Source organism: Numida meleagris, chromosome 13, assembly GCF_002078875.1.
Source record: "Numida meleagris isolate 19003 breed g44 Domestic line chromosome 13, NumMel1.0, whole genome shotgun sequence".
Classification (NCBI taxonomy): Eukaryota; Metazoa; Chordata; class Aves; order Galliformes; family Numididae; genus Numida; species Numida meleagris.
In genome coordinates, this window is record NC_034421.1 from 759,852 (window position 1) to 779,338 (window position 19,487).

The 19,487-nt window shown below is 36.6% G+C and overlaps 1 protein-coding gene across 5 annotated transcripts in view; it reads left to right on the forward strand.

Moving 5' to 3' along the window:
* Positions 1-19,487, forward strand: part of MKL2 (MKL1/myocardin like 2) — a 78,036-nt gene that overhangs the window by 7,731 nt on the left and 50,818 nt on the right. For all 5 annotated transcript variants that reach the window (XM_021411185.1, XM_021411191.1, XM_021411188.1 and 2 more), the window contains exon 3: positions 16,401-16,567. In XM_021411185.1, the coding sequence (XP_021266860.1) occupies positions 16,414-16,567 (154 nt within the window). In that variant the 5' untranslated portion in view covers positions 16,401-16,413. The remainder of the gene's footprint in view (positions 1-16,400; positions 16,568-19,487) is intronic.

Here is a 19,487-nt window from a genome sequence, read left to right on the forward strand (position 1 = left end):
ATTCAGATGTTAATATAATTGTTGTGCTCTTGTGTGATAAGCTGAATCTGTTTGTTTACTCCATATTTAAAGATTTCATATTTGGGTACTTGGCTAAAGTCATTAATTAAATGCTTGAAAACTGGTTTTAGATCTGAGCATGATGCCAAAAACAACAGAGTGAGAGAGGAGTCATAGTTGAGCTCGTTTTTGATCTTCACACCAAACAGTGAAACATAAATGAACCAAACATGGGAAAAAAAAAGGCCCCACGTTTTTACTTCCTTTATCCAACTGTGAATTTACAAGATAATTAGCCATAATTTGCAGTCATGAAAAAGGTGGACAATGGCATTTTTATTTCCATATTTTGTTTCTGTTATTAGAAGTCTGTTGCAAGGCTAGGAAACAGTTGTTGAAAACTTGATTCTAGAGACATTAAAGTCAGTCTGCTAGACAATCCTTATTGTAAATGAAAAAGAGCTAGCTCGTACAAAATTCAGAAGCAGAGAAACTTGTGAAAATAGAGTTCCAGGTGGTGTATTCCACTGAAGTCCTGTTCATGCCTGCAAATGGCTCTTACATCTAACAAAGTGACAAGTTTCTCAGTATTTCCTATCTGCAGAGGGAGACTTCGACAGACAGAGAGGCATAGGCATTGCTAGCTCAATCCTCTCTTTTGCTCCTCTTTCTTAGAAAATGAAAATGTATTGCTTGATGAGGTCCTGATCCTGCAAAGCTTTAAGTGTTTGATCATGACACCACGCACATTGCACAAAGTTAAACGCATGCTTGGTGCTTTTCAGGATTTAGAAACAGATGTTAGTACAGCTTTAGGAGAGTAATAGCTGTGACTTAGCATAAGCAAAGAAATCTATAAACGTCATTGATTAGTACTCAATGTAGTGAATTATGGTCTTATGAAGTGTTTATACTTAAACATATACGGACGTGCTGTGTCACCAGTAATCTCACTTTGTGTTTTAAAGCACTGTGTAAGTTGTACATGTTAACAGTATTTTTGTATGTAGTGAATTAGCAATCTTTCTCCGTGTGTTTGATTTTTGTATGTGAGTCACTTTGTAAGTGTGAAAGCAAAGGAGAGTTTGTGCTTTTTTTTAAATCTTTTGTTGGTGATAATACAGTGAAAGAGGGACTTGGAATGTGCGTATTTTGAACATGGAGCTTGCTGAACATGCTAAAATTACAGAAATTAATGGAATCTTTATAATGATTACATTTGTCTTGAATTGTACCATTTGTGTATTACTTAGTTTTTTTACTAATAAATCTCTTTAATTATTCTGGAGCATTTGGGTATTCATTATGATATCATGTTACTTGGTAGGAAATACTTTCATAGCTTTTTTTTCAGGTCTCTTTCTTTAAAAAAAAAATAATCATCTTAAAAACACATCCATGAGAAATACAACTTAAACCAGAAGGAATGCCTTCATGGTTTGATACAAGTGATGAATGTGATAACAGTAACATAAGCTATCAGGGAACAAGTGGGTCATTTGTTTTGGCCTTGCTTTTACTTCTTCAAAAATTCCAGTGTTTCTGGAGTTTAGCTGATACAGTTTAGGTAAATATTGAATAGTTACAACATCACGCAACTATGTGAAGTTATGGGGATGGTTGAAAACCTCACTGGTTTGTGGGTTAATGTATTACGTGCTGCAATTTCGTCAGGGCTTTATGTACAGCAAAAGGATTTTAATAACCTATTTGTAATGGTAATGGTCACCTTGTTTCAAGTAAATAATTAATGAGAAAACATTACTTACTGCTCAGTCTTGGTTGTTTCTGAATTTGTATGTGTTATTTACATTAATTCTTCTTTGCATCTGTGTCAGTTATAGCAGCAATTACAGTATAAGTTGCAAATGCTACGGTTTATAAAAGTGAACAAATGCAATCAGTTTGTACAAAATGTAAACCACCGATGTGGCTGCAGGAACTAAAAATCCTCCAGTGTGAAACAAGCTTCAGAGAATCATTCTACATCTGTAGACGGTTTCAGCCATCTTTCTCTGCTTTTGTGAATAATGTAGTGTAAGTGGTGATTTCTCCTGGAATCGGATCAGTGTGGTGAGACAAGCTGTTCTGGCTGCGGTAGATCTGAGTTGAGTGGTTCATGACTCCCTCCTTCTTCTGCCAGACGTTCCACCCTTCCTCAATTTTACCAGCTTAACCATTTGACTGCTTTCTTACTGGGTCCTGTGAAACAGGCCTAATTTTAAAAACTCATTTGCACAGAACTGGAAAAACAGGAACGTGGACTCCAGGAAGCATTGAAATGCAGATGGTAACAACCTACAGCAGTCAGTAGCACATCTTTCTCTGCTCTGAGAAAGTTCAGAGCAGGAGCAAATGTAGGCAACGCAGGGAGAAACTAGAAGTCTGAAGTGGAGGATGGATAAGATGCTGTACAATACATACCATTCTTTTTTTTTTTTTTCAGACTAAACCAGACTGATTAACTGACAGGAGTCTTCTGAGCCTAGGCACAGTTCTAAATTTACTGTTTCTTAGATGTTTTGGTCAGTAGTAGGGCCAGAAGGTAGTCCAAAAGATGAAGTTCTATAGCAGTAAGTGGATGTAGTCAAGAGACTCCATATCTAGATGATATAGCAGGTTGGGAACATCTCTTTGAGGCAACGGTCAAGGGAAGGAAAGATATAATAGGAGAACATGGAGAACATTTGATGGGTAAAGTGGAAGTTGGGATAGGTATGATAGAAGTGATTTACTGATACATGGCAGATGGAAAATACTAGTGAATGTGGGAAGAGGAATTGAGAAGGAAAGGGGGTACTGAAATGATCCATGGAAGCAGAGAACTGTGATCAGTTGCCAGAAAAGAAATAATGGAGTTAAGATAAGAAAAAAAACCTGGGCTGTAGAGATAATATCTTAACAAATAATATTTAGTGAATATCTTGTTTTGATCAGATTATCAGTAATTTTCTAACAGGGTCTCTAACATAGAGTATAGTATAGTCATATACTGTAGTCATATATAAATGTCTTTTAATGGGGTTCAAAAATATGTCTTTGAGGAAGGAGAGGCATTAAATTTTTCAGCATTTTTTTTAAACTGATTTATTAATGATTAAACACTTGGTGTGTTTTGGTGTTGGTGAATTGCTTTAACCAGTGTTTTGAAACACCCTGATAAATGACCTTTGATGACTGTCAGATGATAGAAATGTCTCAGATATCAGGATTGCTAAAGCAAGCAGATTTTTATTGAGGTGTTGAAGAACAAAAATGTCTAATATACAAATAAAATTTAAATTACTATGTCAGAGAGAAATCATTGCTTCAAATGTTTTCAGACTGAGGAGTTTGTAAGTTGTCTGTTACTCTAGCTCTGATGTGTATTTGAAGTGTTCAGTAAGAGCTTTTTCTGCATTATGCAGAAGGATATTAGAAAATGATATTTAAAAATACTTCAGCCTGAGCTGTAAGGGTATTTCTGCCTGTCCCAGCAGTTTAGACTAGGTCATGGTAACCAGAAGTAGGATGGTGGAAATATCGGACAGACCACTAATTTTGTCAGTCAGCACAATTGCAGGTGAATGTGGTGGTTCTAACAGAAGTGACCTGTGTACTTAGTCAATAACTGGAGTTTAAATTATTTTAACATTTGAAGTAGGTGTTCCAGGCATGTTCTATTTTAAACAGCCCTTACTAAAGGTTATTCCTTAAATTAAGTTTTGTAAGATTAAGGCGGTGTTGCACTTTCTGTATTAAAATCCATTAGCAGTGTCTTCCTTTAAATTTAGAAATACCACGTTCTTTACTGTGCAGAGCAGTTTGCAGACAGTCTTTTACTCACATTGTATGAGTTACGTTAATTCTTGAGGTTATTACTTTCACTGTTGTTTATCAATATTCTCCTTAAGATCTTTGGAAATGATCGGTCTGAATTGAATGAATGAAATAATTTGTTGCAGTCAGGCTTTCTCAGTTTTCAGACTGCACCTATGAAAGTTATATCTTTGAATACAAGAGGCTTTTTTCTCTGTATTTATTAACTTTCTCTTGAGTGGATCTTAAATTTTTACGTATTTCTGAAGGCCATTATGTTTCTTTCTGTATCAGCTTATTCTTGGATGCTGCTGGTTCTGAGTAAGTGAAGGACTTTTTTGTTTGTTTCATTTAACGTGGAGGGACATGAGAATGGTGATTGTTTTACAAGGGGAAGGTTTAGTGCCTTTTTTCATTTGAAATTGTAATCGGTGATAATACTAAAAAACAGAAAATTTATGGATGTTAAAGCTGTTCAGTTTAGCAATCAATGCAGAACTCTACAGTAAACAGTTCTATAGTTAGTCTCATTTTTTTATCAAGCAGCTTTTTAGAGAATGAAATATTGAAACATACAATAGTCTAACAGCTAAGACTTCTTTGAAAGTGGCTTTAGGCAGCATAAACTCTCCTGACCTAAAGTTTCTGCACTATTAGTCTTTAGCTAATTTCAGTATGGAAAATGGAATTCCAGTTCATGTTAGTCTTGGAGATCGTGAGAAATTGTGAGGGCATGGACTATGGATTACAGCATTAAACTGTTCAGAACATCAGAGTCTTCAGGCACCCTACTAATAACATACTTCTTCTGGTTATTTTAGAGTATGGATGTTGATCTGGGGATTAAGTTGGATTTACTTATTATCTTTGTTGTGTACTCATAGAAAAGCAATAAGTGATATCCCTTCCCATGGTCTTGCTTTGTTAGTAGGGATGCTGGTGGGCATCTTAGAAGCATTCTTGATTTGAAAAGTAAAAAGGTTGCATTTTCTTTTGCAAAGAGTATTATTTTATTTTTGAAGCCAAAATATTCTATTTGCAATATATCTTCATGCTTAATTTCCAGTGTTCAGGAAGGTGGGGATATGTGAGGATTCTTTGTTTTGTTGCTTATTTTTTACCTGAAAGCACATGCTTAAACATTTGGATTTCAGCATTTTCTTACTGTGCATTGTTACTCTATCTATGAAAAGAAGTATTACAGTTCTTGGGAAGATGCTGTGGGGTGTAAATCTATTATGGGTGATATAATTGCATTCACATTCTGACCTTTTGTCACTACTGTATAAAAAATCAGGTCACTGCATACTGCATGGGGTATGAGCAGTAGAACTGCCGTTCAAACACTTGCTGTTTGGTTCCTGTTACCAAATATAATATGACACTTTGTACTGTTGGCTTCTGGGTCAGGTGAAATAATTTGCTCTTTGACTCTGCTGTATTAGATGCAGTTTGGAGAAGTGAGTGAAGACCGAGTAGGAAAGATTTTCTAAAGCCATGAACCTAAATGTGACAGCTGGTATTTAAATGATGAAACCCAGGTGCTCTTTCCCTTTTAACTGCTTTTTAAAGTTTGTAGTAGACTTGGTAGAGCCCTCATTAATACTTCTAAGCCAATCAAAGTCATATTTGTCCAGTTTCAGAAGCAGCTTTGGCTAACTGGAATAAGTAATGTGAGAAGTATATTGAGTGTAGAACTCATTCTGACTCTAGGATAATGACAAACACGGCAGAGAATAATTTAGTGAAAGACATAGGAGACTGCTGAAATTTTGTGCCACTGCCTCCTTTAGTTGAGAGAGATGGGCATTCATATCCACACAGTGTGCATGTGATGAATACGTGTATATAGTGTATGTAGCTGTGGGTAACCAGCCCTTTGGGAGCAATAGGGAAGTCTTCAAAATCTTCCAGTTGTAGATCATCAAAGGGTTTGGTCTAATTAAGACAGTGGCACTATGAACATTATCTTAAAACTGCTACCTCCTTTAGTGATCTTCGATGGTACTTTTGTTGTTACATCACGCAGTGTAAACAAAACAAAAAGAGATGTTACAAAAAGAGGTGATTCATTGAACTTCTAAGTCAGAGATGTTAATCTAGGCCTCTGTTTTATTTCTAGCTAAAAGAAACAACGTAGAAGAGATGAAACACTTCTAATAACTTTGCAAAGTAAAACCAGTCGTTTGGGACCGTTAATTATATATGATCTTCTGCCATGCTTTTTACAGGGAGATTATAGAGTCCTAAATGAGAGAAAAACAGGAAAGAGAATTTTAGATGTTAGCATAAATCATATTAAGAAAGTATGATTAATTGCTGCTGCTTAGGATTTTCAGAACAGTGAATTTTTAATTAACACATTTTTCTATCAGTTTCTACATTTTTCTTTTTTTTCCACTAATGGATTAAATTGTACAAGTTTTTGTTTCAGAAATTAAGAACAAGTTGGCTGGTTTCCATGGGAGCCAATTCAGCTTACTGTTTGTGTTGTTAATGTCTGAACGTAGCTGTGTTGGCACAAGTTAACAGGCAACAAAAGCTTTGTGAAAAAGAATTTCTGTGCTGTCTTGAGGTTATGAATAGGGACTGCTTAAATGGGTACCATCTGCCTGTGTGCGTTGAGTTGCACTTCACGTACACTCATTGTGATATTTGCAAGATATCTGAAATTGATGTTGCTAGTAAGCCCTAATTGTGCTACATTATTTTGAATTCATACCTAATTAGTATTTAATTTATTACCAAACATGAATAATAATTGAATTTTGTCCTGTGGTAGTTGACTGTATTCTTTAATAAACAAAGAAGAACATTTTGTTAACCCTTTTAACAGTGTCTAGAAATAAAAAGAAGCATTTCATTTTACAGAAACCATTCTGTAATGTTCAGTCATGCTCATGAAGGAAGGTAGAAAGTAGCGTGTTTCACGGGAAACAGTCCTGCAGTTCCTTCCTCTTTGACCTGAATCCTAATGCTTTCCTTGCTTTGTTCTGTTCAAGGGCTTAGTTTACAGGCACTAAAATAAACAGAAGAGCACCTGCAGCTTAGTCATAAACGGGAACATCTTGAAGTAGCTAAGCAAACAAATGAAATCATGGAGAAGTTAAACCTTTTCTGAAATGCCTTGGGTGTTCTACCAACATTCTTTTTTAAAACTAAGCAACATTTTGGCTATCAAAGAAGCCTGAACGTGTTAAAGATTATGGCCAGAGTTATTGATAAAAGTTACTTTCTGAGCTGTCAGAGCTCCTTTTAAAAAGCTTCCAAGATATGATGTGACAGTAAAATATCTAGCAATTCTATGATGCGTTAATATAAGTATTTGACTTTGACTCTGGACTTGAGCTATTGAGTGCCTTTATAATACCAAGATGAACATTTATGTTTTGATTTGTTTAGGCTGTCAACTTCAATTACATAAATGTGTTCTGCTAACTACACCATTTATGTTTGCCTGCCATTGAAAATCATGGGTCACGTTATCTTGTTAATTCCTTCCACAAAGTTCTAACACAGTCCTGTGGAACTGAACTTGCTTCTGACAGGTAAAGTTGAGCTGTTCTTGCAGTTCTTCAAGGGCTATCACTAAGCACTTCATACTATAGAACTTTTGTGGGCTTTTTGTACAGGAATTCAAACAAATTGCTTCTGCAACGACCTGTCATTTATGCTTTATAAGAAAACAAAACAGAACAAACCAAGCTTGATTTAAATATGTTAAAGTCTGCAAGGATGGGAAACTAGAGGTATCCTTTGTTTGCACACCAATAACATGCATGGTTTCTTTTTTGCTTGCTTCATTTTCCTGCTCTGTTTAGTTATTGTAAGACTGACTTTGTGTTGTTTTCTATGCCAAGTCTAAATTTACTTGTTATAACTGTAATAAAGGTGTTTAATATTTTAGTAGAGTATTAAAGCAAATGTAAAAAAAAAAGAAAAAGATCATTATCATCTTCATAGACTGACAAATACTCATTACACGTTTGGATTTATCTAAGCATTTGCAAATTGCATATTTCCATGAACTGTACTGTGCATTTTTTTTACATGTGTGTCATGTCTAACCAAGATGGTATTTCACTTTTTAACTTTCAAGTATAAGGTATTTTTATGAAGCTTTAATAGAAATTGTGGGGAAGTCCTGTAGCAGCTTCACCTGTATTCAAATAAGTTGATTTGTCTGAATGTTTAATATCATTTCAATGTGAGCATTATTGGCTAAGAACATCCACAAAAATTGTAAGATGAAAATAAATGATGTCTGCTCATAAGGTGACGAAAAATAAAAAATAAGTGCAAACTCTATCTGGATTTCCCTTCCTGATGGCAAGTCTGAGGACAACGTTTTTGTACTTCCAAGTGTTGTTTGTTGCTCTAAGTCTTGTTGGTACTGAGTGCTCAGGGAGCAGCTGTCAGGAGGGATGGACATCCTAGTTGTAGATGAAGTATTGTATCTCTGTTACGGAGCATTCAACATGAGTTAAATCTTCATGAACTTACTGGATTTCTGATACAAATAGTGCTGTTCTAGAAGTTAAGCGTAATGTAGCTTCTACATACAAAGCATTGTGTTAGCACAAGGTATATTGAAAGATGTTCCGGGTTATCTGAATGGACCTAGCTTTGAAGCTTAAATTTAAATAGCTTCCTCAGCTACCGAGGTGCCATGTCTCCCTTTCACACAACAGACTGAAAAGCAGTTCATACCCTTCTTAAAGAGGTTTGTTGACCACTTGTTATCTTTGAAAATCCTAAACACATTATTTTTGTTTGATCCACTTATTTACTGATTTATGCTTCCTTTATTTTCCTGTTTCTTAAAGGAAGGTGGTAGATATTAGGTGGTAGATATTAGACTAGATATCATGAAGAAATTCTTTACTGTGAGAGTGGCGAGACACTGGCACAGGTTGCCCAGCGAGGCTGTGGATGCCCCCTCCCTGGAAGCGCTCAAGGCCAGGCTGGATGGGGCTGTGAGCAACCTGGTCTAGAGGGAGGTGGCCCTGCCTACAGCAGGGGGTTGGAACGAGATGGTCTGAAAGGTCCCTTCCAACACAAACCATCCTATCATTCTGTGCTTGGAAAAGCCCTGTAGTCAGGAAGCAATTCAAACATTAATTCCATCTCCAGGAAGTGGTTTGGGTTCACTGACTTGCATATTATGCACATTACACCTTGTCTTATTTTACTTCAAATATATATTTTTTAAAGTTCAGCATCTTGGATAAATTATATTATTAATTACCATTTTAAAGCCTGTTAATTGTGAACACAGTAATGTGTTGTAATATATCTAACATATCTGATTTCATAAGAGACCTTAACGTGTTAAAACTTTACAACATTGCCATAAGAAATGTTTCTTTCCGCTGTAGATTTTTGTGAGGTTCAGAAGTTTTTACCAAATGTAAATTCGAATAGGTGAGTTTTTAGAAGGCAATAATGTGAAGAATAAGAGAGAAATCATCTGTACTGCTCTACACAGCAGCAAGATAAAGCTGCCACTGTTGGAGATTAGGGGAGCTGTGGGATGCTGCCATTGCGGCCCCACGCTCTTTGCACCATCATTAATTTAGACTTCACCAACCACATCTCCCATTACGTACAAGGTGCCTGTGTTTTGGCTTGGAGATAGTACAGGGAGGAATGCACCATCCGGTATTCTGTTGACACATCCCCTATCTCTGTCCAGATGAAAGCTATGTTAGGTTCTTTATACAGTCTCCAGTGTGCAATTGCTAATGTAGCACATTTTTTTTTAGACTTTAATTAGTCATAAGACTTGAAGATTTCCTTCAAGAAGCAGTAAGGAAAAACTCAGTGCAGTATTGTCATTGAAATAGGCAAACGTTTCTGGAGGTCTTCTGGTGTTTGCTCAGTGGTATTTAGCTAGAGAAGACAGTTACAAAAAATCAATCTCTGTAATTTTTTAAATAAAGGAGGAAATTCATCTGCAGTATTTATCTGTCCAATCTTGACTCTGTGCCGTTGAAGTAGCGTGTGGTTCCATGTATCGGTGTGCAGGAAGCGTGACAGGATCACTGTTCTGCCATGTACCTCTGCACATTGTTTATTAAAGAAATGAATAGCAATAACAATTTTATGATAATGCATTACTCATAATTAGTCATTGATATTTTAATCTTTTTCTGCTTTTGTCTAATTACCTTTGTAAAAACAGCTGTATGACTTAAGTCCTTGTTACTGTATATCTTTATCACAAATTTCTATCTTCATTAATGAATAAGTCAACACGGTACTTTAACTGGAGGATTGCTCTATCTCTTTCAATATCAATTGAATGTCAGTTTTCATTTTGGAATTCATATATTTCATCCAGAATAATTTTAATGAGAGAGGTTGTGTGCAAAAGTAACTGCAGAAGTTGAAAGCAAGGCTGCTTTCTCAGCATTTTTGACAGCTTATTTGGAAAAGGAACAGCATCATACTGTGTGAGGTGGAATATTAAGATGGTCGAATGTTTCCAAGGCTTTTTTAATGAAAAGTGCCTTTTGCTTTTGGGCTTTCCCATGCACTATGGAATATGTGAAAGAAGGGACCTAAATCTTAACAGAATAAGCACTGTTCTTGCAAGAGAGGCAAGCTCAGTTGGTGACATTTTCTCCAGTCAGTAGAATTATGAATGTCAAAAATGAATTAGATGAACATATTCAGTTAATTTACTGATAATGATTATTAATAGCAAGTTCTTTCCATGTCTGTGCTCATTTTGTACTCAGTTGTGTGTATTTATAATACTTTAGTAAGTGGATTTGAAATCTACTGGGAAAACCTTAATAAATTAAGAAAATTTTCCGTTGCCATTTATTGTTAAAAGTACAATATTAAATGCAAAAGCTTTTTTTTTTTTTCAATTTTGTAATGAAAGATAAATAGTCTTTAAAATTTGGGGGAGAAATGTGTACAGAAATGCAGAAAAAAAAGGTATTCAGAACAATTATAAAGGGAGGTCCACTAGCTTTTCATGTAGGAATTCAGTATCTCAGAAGCACAATTTGGAATTAAGCACGGCTGAAATAAAATTATACACATAGCGTATGTGCTAGTGTGCAGTGTGATCTGCTATCTCAGATAATGCACACTGCATTTTAGAGGTCACAGTGAAATGATTATGTATGAGACTGAAGAGCAGCACTGTGTAAATGCATTATTTGTCTTTGTAGCAAACACCTGATCTGGTTCTGCTCCAGGACTTGATTGGAGATGAACTTTCTGCAGCCCAGCCCTACTTCTTTCTCAGTGCTCTTTATACCCCTTGCTGATAGGCAGCGTGCCAAGGGAATCGCTCTAAAAGCGCCGCATCTTTTCCTCTCCTTGAAGCAGGTAGCTGATCTCTTGCTCTTTTCTCTGGGAAATCACTTCTGTAGCTGACATTTGCCACAGGGTTCAGTAAGCTAAATGCTCCTGTGTATTTGAGTATCTATGTCCAAGTCCTGCTTGTGCTGGTTGGTGGGGGAAAAGGAGGTACGGAGCCTTCCAAGAGTCAAGCTATTGGGACTCACCTGATTTGAATATTAGAAGGGAGATTTGTTGTGGGCCTTTCTGTGCTCGTGATAGGGCCAGCTGCATTCTGAAAGCTTGCCCTTATGAGAACATAAAGAAGAATTGACGAGCTATTCTCATATTGTTACTTGAGCACATTATCCCAGATAAAAATCATTAATGCTCGCTGGTCAAATTGAAGTGATATTTCATACTGTACCTGTCCTCTCACAGCTTATTACTGCTCCAGAGATCATTGTCCCTGCTGCAGATTTTTGAGGCATTGACAAGGAGATCCAAGAGCTTCATGCAAAGGACTTGCGTGGGCCGGTAGGCTGACCTGCTGGATGTGGTGCTGGAGCTCTGAAGAGCATCCTTTTTAATGTTTTCTGACACGGTACCAAAATAAATTAAAATAATTTCACAATTCTAGTATTTTTTCCACTGATTATTCTGGTGTTTTACAAACTGGTAGCTATATCATTCAAATTTTCTGAGTTTTACAAATGGAGGAACTGAAACCTATGTGGTTTCCCAACATGATACTGTAATAAATTCTGTATTGTAGCCAGGCATCCCTGACGTCTAATTTGGTGTGACAAGAATTTTATACTGCAGTGTACTGAAACTATGGTAAGATCAGCCATTTGACTTGGCCGGTGTGAATGCAGTGTGATTCTGGAGGTTTTTTTTGGCAGATTTTGTACAAATCAAACTGGCTTCACTGCCTAAGTATCCTGCCTGTTTCAGTGGTTATCTGAATAGAATACCGGCTCTGGTGTTCCAAGTGGCAGACAGGTATGCATTTTCCCCCCTCTGAGGTTTTTCTAAGGAAATATCTTTTGGAGATAAAATGATTAAAAATAAAAGAAGCGTTTTTCTTCAGCGGTTAAGAAAGATAGCAACCACCTACAATCTGTGAGGACACTTACATAAGACTCATTTACTGTACAGCAGTTCTTTGCCAGTACAGGCATTCTGCTTCTGAGTAGTTGTCAGATAAATGTGAACTGATGCCTTGCTTGCAAGGTTGGTGCATATTCTATTTTGATCATCTACTCTGAAGGTTAAGTAGGAAAATAATTCTGTTCTAGTTTTCATTTTTTTACTCTTACCTGTTTTGCTTATTGTGTGTAAAAATCCCCCCAAACTTGAAATCCTTTCCAACAGTTGCAAAGGAGTGTTTTTATTTTGATTGCTACAAATAAAATGGTATCATATTTTTAAAAACTTTGTAAGTAGAAAGGTTTTTCATACTGAATGACAGTTCATACAACTTCCTAACTTACAGGTGTATTAGTTTGAAGGAGTGGTAACCTCTGAAGCAATAACCGTTGACTTGTGCTTGTCAGATTAGCTCTGTATAAAATGATGCTTTCTCAGATGACATAGAATTATGTAGAATATTATTATGTAGAATATTGAGGTTTCCATTTAACAGTATGGGTGTTTTAGAGGAGTATTGTTACTATACATAGTTTTACTATTGTGTTTGAGTTATGTGTTATTGATATGCTTCTCTGTCTTGGCCTGCTTAAAGTCAAGGGCTACACAGGTAATGGTTACCACCTGTAAATGCAGATGGCAAATATGAAGTAATTCTTTAATACTGAGTAGGTTTTAAATGGATGAGAAAGGGGAAGCAAGTGTATTTTCTTTAACTGTAATTAAATAGTACTGTGATTGTGCTATAGCACACAGAATTCGGAATCAGATAACAGTTTCTCACATTTGCACATGATGACTGGATAAAGTATTCAATGTACAGTCTTTGATTTTTCTCCTACTCTCCACTGCTGCTCACCAAACAGTCAATTATGTAAGATGTGCTGGAATGTAATTTGGCTTTTGAAAACTGAAGGTAGGTGGGAGATGTCCTGCATAACTGATCTGGTTTCATAGTGAAGTAAATGCTGCTGGTCATAACTTCCAGATGATGCCAAAGAAGTTGCATGCATCTCCTCTAGCAGTTAAAATGAGCATGCTGGAAATTAGTGGTGGTTTATCACCTCGTAGATGAAACAATGTACGAAAGACACTGGTTACATAGATATCTCTTCCTATTTCTTTTTCTTGTTGTTTTCAAAAGCTGTTTGTCAAAATGATTCTCTTTTAAGTTTCATAATTACTTTGTCAGTCAATAGGGAAGGCCCTGTTACTGAAGAGAAACTGTTCATTTCACCAACTTTGCCTTTAGATGTTTCTCTTTTTAGGAAGTTGAACAGCTGATCTTGCCTTAGGTTTTAGTGGAACAAGAATGATGTGTTAGGTGCATTGCTTGTATCTTATTGCAAGTCTACAATTTGTCATCTTTTTGCTATACTTTCAATGTTCTGTTCATTGATTGAGACAGGAGCAGGCACTGATCTGAGCCAAATTTTGATGATTTTGGTCATGGGCTTTTTTTTTATTTTGATACATTGGACCTCTAGGATTAGATGATCCTTTGGGAAAACACCTGGATGCCTAACAGCCAATAGGTAAAGAGACTTCCATCCTTACGGCAAATGACTGAAAAAGGACCTTCTGCATGTAGCAGCTGTGTGTAACAACCTTGTCCAGCTCTGTCAATCTTTATAGACAGCTTCTTGAGGAAATAACAGGAATAACTTCCTGGCATCTACTATGTGGTACTTCAGTGTGCACTTACCTTGCATGCCGCAACCTGTTTTCGTTTTTCTTCGTAGAGTCCTATTGCTGTGAAGCTCTATGAACAAATAAATAGTGGATGTCACTGCAAATGCATTTATTTATTTGTGAACACATTTATTTTTAGTGGTTAAAATGGTGTACAATTTTTGCAAAGGTTTCTCAAAAAAATTTGAGACAAAGAATTTGTTTTGCTGGGAATTGGAAACTTTCAAATTAGGGTTAGAGCTCTGAACTTTGTTTTAGAGGCTTCCTAATAACCTAACCAATTTGGATAGTGTGTGAAAGCATCGTAACAGCTCCGATTTCAGATCTACTGAGAGCAGTATCACCCTGCGTTATGGTAAAGGAGCAGGACAGAGAGTCACAGGTAGCAGCAGCAGGAGATGTTGCTTTTGAAGAGAGGGGATGCAGGGGGAGAATTTTGAGTTAAGTTCCCCAGAGGTGGTGGAATTGCCAGCTCTGTTGACTTTCTGAAGTTACCGAGACAAGTTACTGAGCAGCAGGTAGCTGTGCTGAGTTAGCTAGACTAGATGACCTCCTGAAGGTCCCTTCTAACCCGATTTAGTCAGATTCAAGCAGGTTTTTGTGTGAGAAGTCAGTCTGGTTTGAGTTGCTATGCGATGCTGTGAGCAATGTCATTTAATGTGATTTATAATTGCTACTTGCCTTTCTCTTGATTGAAGCTGGACAGCCAAGCCACATTCACGCATAGTTCTGAAACCAAGATGAACAAATAGACAATGAACTAATTTGCCTCTGTTGTAGGACTGGTAAAATTTGAATTGACTTAAAGCAAGATATTTTGTTACCTATCATGTGGAAAATAGTTCAGTCAAAAGCTAACATGCAGCTTAGTAGATGTGAAACCTTTCACACACGAGAGTGTTTCTGTTAATTTTTATATGGAGTTAAATTCTTGAGCACAGCTAATGTGGTTGGATCTCCTTGAAATTGATTCCAAGGTGTAACTCACAGCCAGTAAATTGGGGATAAAATGCTGTGATTACGAACAGATAAGCAACTAAATTTTCACTTAAATTCTGCTCTGAAAAGAATTGCATGGTTAATAATGAACTTAATTTCTATGGGTGAGTGGGAGTTTGAGCAGGGTGTAATGTCAGTAAAACAAATGAGAGCTAGGTAAATTGTGCTTCTAAAAGCTAAGAACAAAGAAAAAAAATTGCATAACACTGAGTTAATGTGTCTTAATTTAATGTGAAAGCACCAACTGGTAACTGCAGAAAATAATAAAAAATGGGCACTTAACCTTCATAATTGTTCTAACGAATTATCTATCAAGCAGCACTGGCTTACGTTTCTTAATTTTAAATTGGTGCTTTCAGCAACATGATTTTTTATCCCTTTCTGTAGTGTAGGCCATTCTTTGATGGTCATTGAACATTTTTGTCATCTTTTTTTTAAATGTCAGGTAACACGTGAGATGTCCTGGCTGTGGTCACTGAACCACACATTGTGTGCAGGTGGCTGCTAAATACACACTCCAGCATGGAAGCATTTATATTCAGCATACCTGAAGTCTGAACTTTGAATACGGGCGGCAGCAGTGTTTCCTAAGAAAAAAGATTAAAAGTAATGAAACAGTTTGACATTAAGACATTGATTTTGTTTTATGGCTCCTGATGAATTGTTATTTCATATTGATCACGTTTTCAAGTGTCTAAGGGTGAACTGCATTGAAGTCTGTAGTGATTTTATTGAAGTTGCAATGATAGAAGCTGCGTGAGCTTTGAAAAGCTTGTAGCATGCCTCTGTGTTCCTCACTGCGAACTAAGTATCACGTGAATGATAGAAATTAAAGAAGTAACGAATGGGGATGTTTACTCCATTCTAGAGAGGACTTACAGTGAGTGGGTAGTGTGAAATCGAATTAATTTGAAAAATTTCATGGCAACAGGCCTTCCTTGTTAGAGATTAACTAATCCTTGTGTGGTTCTTTCGCAGTATCAAGTCCTAAATTAATACCAAAGTCGATTATTAATCCCAAGAAAAGTTCTGCAGTGCTTCAAAAAAATTAAAAGCTATTTGTATGTTACCATACATTCATTCAGTATTTGCAAATAGGCACTTCTGGAAAAAATGAACATTTCGCTGATGACCCTGTGTCACTTGCTAGAACGGGAGCTTGGGGACATCCATGTTTAGAACTAACAATGTAATTTTCTGTAAAAGCCAGCAGAGAAACTGTTCTGCTTCTCTGAACTATTAAATTGCTTGTAAATGCATTGCTTTAGTGCATTTTTCTTAAATCTGTGCTGGTTGTGGAAAACCATCAGATAATATATAATTTTAAAGCTGCATCCTCTGTGTAGAAGGACTGACCAAAAGCCGGCAGTAACATGTCCACATGATATTTCTTTTTTTTTTCTCAATTAGTTATCTCAACTCCTGTGTGATTAAAAGGCCGCTTGCTTTCCTATCTCCAGAGCATTTAACACAATGGATCACGTGGGGACAGCAGATGCTGAGGACGACCCTGGATCCCTGGTGCGTCTCGCCCCCAGCCCTCACAGTGAAGCAGTCGCGCATGAGTTTAAGGAGCTCTCACTGCAGCCCAGTCAGTACTTACCTCCTCTCAACGAACGGAAGAATGGTGAGTGCAGAAGGACCTGTTCTCCTTTGCTCTGTAGTTTTCTGTGGGAATAATGACCTTTGTTTGCTTTCTTCAAATAACATCAACTGTTTTCACTTGCCTTTCCCAAACCACATGTTGTAGAGTTAAAGTGCCATAGTGTTTGCTTGTTATGAAATCTGTCCTGATCAGTTTCACCTGTCATGGTGGATGTAAGCCCGACCTTAAAACTCCAACTGGAGTACTTTGCTGAGGCACATAGAGCGGAGGCGTTTATATTTATAAACAATTTTCAAGCAACAGATAATGTGCAAGAGAAATATTAATTAGGTATTTTTGAAAGGAGTTATATTATTATCAGACCAAAAAAAGAAGGAATAATTAGGAACAGATTTTTCTACAAAAACAATTCTGAGTTGAAGTTTCACATTGTATCCTAGAAAGTTTAATTCACCACATAGTTTATGGAAGAACAATGAAAGAAAATAAGATTCATGTTTCAGGAGCCTTTCCAATATCTCTCCTCGTTGTTGATGTTGGCATGGCAACTGAGAAAAAAAGTGTTTCCACTGTTACAGTAAGTATTGGGAAGAAGTCTGAATCCAAATGTAGGCTCATTTTTATTGGAAAGAAGGCAGGAACCTTTCATTCGTGGTGTTTGTTTTCCCAGGCTAATATCTTAAAGTAATAAAGTTATAAGTTATTTCTTATAATAAGTTATATTAATAACTTAATTATATTATATATATATATTATATATTAATTTTATATATTATATATTATAATAATAACTTTATTAATTATATTAATAATCTTAATAAGTTATCGCTATTTCTTATATTAATTAAACATCCTGCCACAGAGAATACTCTTCCAGGAGTATTTAAGTAACTCCTAAGTGTCCTGAAGAGGAGCATCCCGTTATGTTTCCTGTTGTTATGGGAAAGAAAGAGCTGACTGTGTCTGACTTTATACTGACTGGCTGTTGTTGTTCCTGGAAGCAGTGGCCATTTTGTGTTCCCATTATTTTCCTGAAACAACAAAAAGAATTGTGGGCACTGTGATCTTCCAGAGCACTGAAACTATAGCTCACCCATAATTTCAGGTTTTAGTCATTTTGGTTAACAGGAAAATTTGGGCTACATTTTTCTACAAATTGTGAAAGTCAAAATTAAAAATAGTACACATAAAATTTGAATTTGATTTATTGATACTTAAGAAGCTTTAAAAATTAGTATCTGTTCTAACTTTTTACCAGAAGTGGATTTCTTCTGGGGTATTTTAATGAGTCAGTATTTTACAAAGTCTTAAGTATGAAAGACTTCCGTATACAAAAGTACAATGGCATTCCACTGGAAAACATGGAATGTTCAAGGTTTTCTGTTGAATATTTTCATGCAGGAAGCATTATGCTTACTGTGAGCTTCAGTAGTGATTCTTTAAACTTTCTGTTTACTTCTATGAGACTCTTGGATGTAGTCCAGTAGGAGACTGAATTATTCTAGTATTGTCTGCAGAGTGTTCAGCTGACTTTTACAAGTTAGTAGAGAAACTGCATTTCAGGCTTTTTTGTTAACAGGACAAGTGTGGGAGGCTCATGGTTTGGTTTGACGTGGAATTAAGTTACAGCAGGGTAAGAGAAACATGCAACCAATTTGCAGGCACGTGCCTGATGAACCAGCAGTAGTTGGAGATGTTACTACTTCATTCTTTTTTTAACACTTTCCTTCCCCTGCCCCCAGAGATCTCAGTCATACAGCAAAGCTGGCATAACAGTTCAGGTGAGCACAGCTCAGTATTCTTTGGTGCAAAATATCATGGTACAGATTAACTTGCACTGAAACTGGTGTCCTTTGAGTTGACAAAGGAACTCTGAGACGCGCTGACAACTGTTAAAGAGATTGTAACTTCCAGTCGAGGATCAGTGACAAGTATTTTGAGGGAAGTAGCATTTTAAGCTTCTCCACCTGATTACTGAGCACAGGTGTTTACTCTGTGAATAAAGACTAAAAAGTAATTTATTTGAGGAGTGAGAGAAAGAGAAGAGCGGCAAAATATTCTCATACTCTCCAATCGTATCCCATCAAGAAAGTATGAAACGGTAATACTAACCAATTAACATTTCACAGTTTAATTGCAGGAAAAGTAATGGGAGTTTTCAAGTTGATTTGCAAGATAAGGTTTAATTGTAGGGCTGAAGTACTTCAGCTGAGTCATGTGTAAAGCAAACACTTTAGTTATTTGGGGTTAGAAAAACAAACTGTATAGAACATTGCATGAGATTGTATTGAAATAACTTCTCAGTGTATCTATGTGTGTGTCGTAACAAAGAATCATCTTTCTGGGATGTTTTATGGTAGTCCTCTGGACTGACGCAATTTTAAGGTTTCCCTTTTCTTTTGACCAGCTGTTTTCAAGCTGACAGCCATGAGCAATACTGAATTACTAACAAAATTTCTTTGAGTTTCTCATTAGTCTGCATCTGCTTCTGGATAATTAGCAAATACATGCTCTGCATTGATCATGTGAGCTTATTGCAGTGAATTATCATGCCTTTTCTCTGGAAGCCAACTGTTGCTCAGCTTTCTAAAAGCAGCAAAAGTTACCTTTTCATTGGTTCTACTTTCATGCTCATCCCCTGGTGAGCAGGCACCACAGACAGTTCTGGTAGCCTAATGGCAACCACTGGTGCATAGTCCAGGTGTGTCAGGTGAGCCTTTGCACTGCTCATGTAAATAAGGATTGGGAAGCAGACTGTCATAGTCTTAAAAGCTCCTGAAGAATACTTGATTGTGTACACTTTACCTGTACTTAAATCTGGAAAGCCTCATCTGTGTCATGCTGCTGTATCCTTAGGAAGGATGGTGGCTGGGGGAGGAAAAATGTGACGCAGATGAGTCTCTTCTTTGGGAGCAAGAGGAATAAAGTTGATGACTAGGTG